We start from the raw sequence: 4,777 nt of genomic DNA, 5'->3' as shown, positions 1-4,777 counted from the left end.
GGCCCTCGCTAGGCCTCAGGTCTCATGAGGACTCAGGTCGCAGGGCCTGGGGGAGCGAGCCCTCCGCTGCGGCCACGGTGACGCTGCCCACAGGCCCTCACTGTGCACCCCTCCTGCCCCATTTGGGGTCTGGAGCTGAGTTCACGGCCTGAGGAGGGACCGGCCTTCACCTCGAGGAGGTAAGGAGTTTGGGCAGGGCATCTTGGAGGTCACGTCCAGAAGGGGAAGAAGTGGAGAGATGTGCTCGGATATGACCACTGGCCCAGAGGCGCTCAGGCGGCCGCACGGCCACTGGAGGGTGTGGACGGGGAGGCAGCTTGGGGGGGGCGGGGGGCAGAGGCAGCCGGTGGTGTCTGGCTGGGGTGTCTGGCTGGGGCTGCTGCGAGCCAGGCTGAGGTTCTGGGCTTTCCCTAGGACAGAGCTGAGAAGGGACCTCTGGTGGCCCAAAGGCTGGGGAGCCCCCTCCCCCCGACACCTGTCAGTCCCTTCAGGACAGAGCACCCCTCTCTCCACGCTGTTCCCAGGACCCCTCAGCACCCAGAGCACAGCCTGGCACGTGGTGGAGGGACAAAGGGGTGCTCGGGGTCCCTCCCCGGTGTGATTGGCCAGAGGGTCCCAGAGGGCCCTCCCCTGGTGCCCTGCCCAGGGTGGAGCAGGCCCAGAAAGAGGCGTCCCTCAGGCCAAAGGCCACGGGCCCAGCAAAGCCCCAGGGCCTCTCTGACCCCTGACATGCTCAGCATCTACTGGCCCAGGGGCCTGGCAGGCCTGGTGCGGACAGGGCTCCCAAGTCAGCTGGGCAGGTGCAGGGCCTGAAGGTCCTGCAGGGCACCCAGGGCATGACTCTTGGTCTCTGGTTTCTAGTGGGTGCAGGTCAGGGTCTAGGGACACCAGGGGGACAGCCAAGGCCCGGGAGTGGGGGCTGCTGGGTGAGTCAGGGGACAAGATGGGGTTGGAAGCCATGCCTCTCTCTTGACCTCCCCTTGGACCCTGGGTGGCCATCCCTCCCACACTTACTAGTCCAGCACCCACCACGTGCTCTGGGCGCTGGGAAGTCACGGGACCCACACGGGACTCCCTCCCTCATGGAGGTCACCCTCCAGACCAGCACCAGACACCACGGGGCTCCTGGAAGGAGACAAGGGCTTTGGGGGGAGATGGGGCCGGAAAGGGCCACAGACAACAGGAAGGAGGGTGTTGCAACGGAGAAGCCTCATGTGAGCAGCCTGAGGAGGTGATGGGTCAACGCTTGAGGCCAGAGATGGGGCCCGCCTGGTGGGGAGCAGTCAGCTGAGCAGAGCACAGGCAGAGGGGAAGAGCTGCACGTAGAGGTCAGAGAGGAGCCCGCGCAGGGCCCTGGCTTGTCTCTGAGAGGGAGGGGCCTGGGCAGCATCCCTGGACGCTGTGCTGGATGCAGGAGGGAGCGGGAGCGGGCTGGGGGCCTGGCTGAGGCTGGGCCGGGCGAGGAGGCTGTGTGGAGCGGTCAGCTTTGGGGCACACTTTGGGGGCAGGGCCAGTAGGGTTTCTGACAACGGGACAAATGGAGGGCGATGGAACGGTCCATACTCAGTAGGGGTCTGTCCAGGATAGCCAGATGATGGCGTGCCATTGGCTGAGACGGACGCACGGGAGGAGGGCCCGGGAGGAGGCCCAGCTCAGTTTTGGGGTGTGCCGTGGAGACAACACCCAGGGGACCTGCCGTGGCTGTTGAGGGGCAGCAGCTGTTGGAACTGGGAGTGGAGGGGACAGAGCCAAGCGGAGATGGCAGGACAGGGCCCCTCGATGCCCAGGGCCACCGTCTCTCTGCCTTGGGGACACTAGGCCACGCTCCTCGGTGCCCTGGGGTTTCCACTCCCAGCAGCGCGTGGGCTCCAGGGCAGACCCAGCCCTCTCGTCAGGAGGTGCCACTCCATGCACTTTGACCCCGGAGCACGGGGCAAGGGACTGCACCCCCTCAGCACACTGAGGAACCCCAACCTTCAAGGACCCCCCAGGACTCAAGTCTGATGTGCCCTCCTCAACGGTCAGTGGTAGCTCAGTGATGAGACTGGACGCCACCCCGGGCTGGAGCAGAGACTAGAGGAGGCCCAGGGCCTCCCAACCGCAGGAGGTGAAAGATGGTGGGGGACGGGCAGAGGGGACGGAGCGGAGCTGCAGGGACCAGAGGCCAGGAGAGGGGTGCCGGGGCCCCGCGAAGAGCGGCTCAAGGAGGGGTGGCCGCTGGGACACGGGGTGCCGGGAGCAGTCCCTGGAAAGGGGGCTCTGCACTGACCCCGGCGTGTACCGTCTGACCCTGCGGAGAGCACCCCGGGCCTGGCGGGGTGAAGTGTAGGAGAGCGGCTCCTAGAGGGGCCAGTAGTGTGGACAGTGGGGAGCTGGTGCGCGGACAGATAGCAGACGGGGAGGTGGAGCGGAAGAGTCTCCCCCTAACCCGAGGGGGGTCTCGGTACGCGTGCAGCTGGATGGAAGCGTCTCGTCCTCCCTCGCACGCACACGCTCAGGCCCCGGCGGGTTAGAGAGAGAAGTGCCAACGGAGACTCCTTGAGGGGAAAGGGCCCAGGGGACCTTCTGCGCGGTCTCGCCATCCGCACAGATGTGCTGTTTAAACAGGAAGCCACGAGGGCGCCAGGTGCCTGTGAAAACGACAGACAAGCCCCGTGGGGAACGAGGGTCTGATCGGGACTTGTCGGCAACGTGCCAGGCCTCCTAGAACTCAGCCATGAGGACGTGCACAACCGACCGCAATGGGCAAAGACCTCAGTCCACAGGCCAGGGACGAGGAGGTGCCAGGGACGTGGCCTGTGAAGAGACACCTGTGTCGTGTGGGAGTGCGCCTCGAAACAAGTGAGACCTCGCTGCACACCCACCAGCAGGCCGGGATCCAAACAGAACACGCGCCGGCGGGCGGAGCGCAGGAATCGCACTCACGGCTTGAGGAGGGGGGCAGGGGGGCGCTTTGGAAGGCGGGCTGGTGGTTTCTTACAAAACCAGAGTCTCACCACAGGATCCACTAACCACGCTCCTTGAAAGCTTAGTCCAGCCCGGCCTGCGTGGCTCAGTGGTTGAGCATCAACCTATGAACCAGGAGGTCAGGGCACAAGCCCGGGTTGTGGGCTCGATCCCCAGTGTGGGGCGTGCAGGAGGCAGCCGATGGATGATTCTCTCTCATCATCGATGTTTCTCTCTCCCTCCCTCTCCCTTCCTCTCTGACATCCATAAAAATGTATTTAAAAAAGAAAGAACACGTAGATCCACCTGGAAACCTGCACGTGAGTGTTCACCGCAGCTTAGTTGTCATCGCCGGCACTTGGAGGCAGCCGCGCTGTCCTGCCGCACGTGATGGACAGACAGTGGTCCACCCGGCGGTGGGGTCTCCTCAGTGATACGGAGAGATGAGCTCTCGGGTCCCGAAAGGACCGGAGGAAACGGAGATGCATCTTCATACGCGAAAGAAAACACTGCAAAGGTCACCTCGTGTGTGGTTCCGCCTGTGGCTCCGGAAACGGCAGGGTGTGGGGACGTGACAGCTCTGGTTGTGGGGCGGGGGGCGGGGGGCGGGCAGGTGGTGCACAGAGCATTTCTAGGGCAGTGAGACAGCTCTGTGTGCGGCTAGAATGAGGGACACGTGATGTTAGAAATTCCCCGAAACCCACAAGACGCCCCTGAAGAAAGAACTCCGGGAAACGTGCACTTTGGTTGGTAACGAGATCGATACTGGCTCGTCGGTTGTAACAAATGGGCCACAGCCAGGAGATGCTGATAGCAGGAGACCCTGCGTGTGTGCGGGTGGGTTCAGGGGACCAGTGCTGTCCGCCAACTTCTCTGCACCTGTAAACTGTGAAGTCTGCCACGAGGGCGCCAGGTGCCTGTGAAAACGACAGACAAGCCCCGTGGGGAACGAGGGTCTGATCGGGACTTGTCGGCAACGTGCCAGGCCTCCTAGAACTCAGCCATGAGGACGTGCACAACCGACCGCAATGGGCAAAGACCTCAGTCCACAGGCCAGGGACGAGGAGGTGCCAGGGACGTGGCCTGTGAAGAGACACCTGTGTCGTGTGGGAGTGCGCCTCGAAACAAGTGAGACCTCGCTGCACACCCACCAGCAGGCCGGGATCCAAACAGAACACGCGCCGGCGGGCGGAGCGCAGGAATCGCACTCACGGCTTGAGGAGGGGGGCAGGGGGGCGCTTTGGAAGGCGGGCTGGTGGTTTCTTACAAAACCAGAGTCTCACCACAGGATCCACTAACCACGCTCCTTGAAAGCTTAGTCCAGCCCGGCCTGCGTGGCTCAGTGGTTGAGCATCAACCTATGAACCAGGAGGTCAGGGCACAAGCCCGGGTTGTGGGCTCGATCCCCAGTGTGGGGCGTGCAGGAGGCAGCCGATGGATGATTCTCTCTCATCATCGATGTTTCTCTCTCCCTCCCTCTCCCTTCCTCTCTGACATCCATAAAAATGTATTTAAAAAAGAAAGAACACGTAGATCCACCTGGAAACCTGCACGTGAGTGTTCACCGCAGCTTAGTTGTCATCGCCGGCACTTGGAGGCAGCCGCGCTGTCCTGCCGCACGTGATGGACAGACAGTGGTCCACCCGGCGGTGGGGTCTCCTCAGTGATACGGAGAGATGAGCTCTCGGGTCCCGAAAGGACCGGAGGAAACGGAGATGCATCTTCATACGCGAAAGAAAACACTGCAAAGGTCACCTCGTGTGTGGTTCCGCCTGTGGCTCCGGAAACGGCAGGGTGTGGGGACGTGACAGCTCTGGTTGTGGGGCGGGGG

The 4,777-nt window shown here is 63.3% G+C and overlaps 2 protein-coding genes across 3 annotated transcripts in view; one reads left to right on the top strand and one right to left on the bottom strand.

Annotated features, from left to right (window-relative positions):
* CTSD (cathepsin D) overlaps positions 1-960 on the bottom strand; it is a 10,383-nt gene extending 9,423 nt beyond the window's left edge. Inside the window, exons 1-2 of the mRNA XM_014533108.1 lie at positions 889-960; positions 171-475 (exon numbers count right to left, since the gene is read on the bottom strand). Coding sequence (XP_014388594.1) covers positions 171-475; positions 889-960 — 377 coding nt within the window. The remainder of the gene's footprint in view (positions 1-170; positions 476-888) is intronic.
* Positions 10-4,777, top strand: part of LOC102249418 — a 16,752-nt gene continuing 11,984 nt past the window's right edge. For both annotated transcript variants that reach the window (XM_005885936.2, XM_014533119.1), the window contains exon 1: positions 10-179. The gene's annotated coding sequence lies outside the window, so the exon portion shown is untranslated. The remainder of the gene's footprint in view (positions 180-4,777) is intronic.

The sequence above is a fragment of the Myotis brandtii genome, unplaced genomic scaffold, assembly GCF_000412655.1.
Source record: "Myotis brandtii unplaced genomic scaffold, ASM41265v1 scaffold940, whole genome shotgun sequence".
Lineage (NCBI taxonomy): Eukaryota > Metazoa > Chordata > Mammalia > Chiroptera > Vespertilionidae > Myotis > Myotis brandtii.
This window is presented reverse-complemented; position numbering and strand designations above follow the sequence as displayed.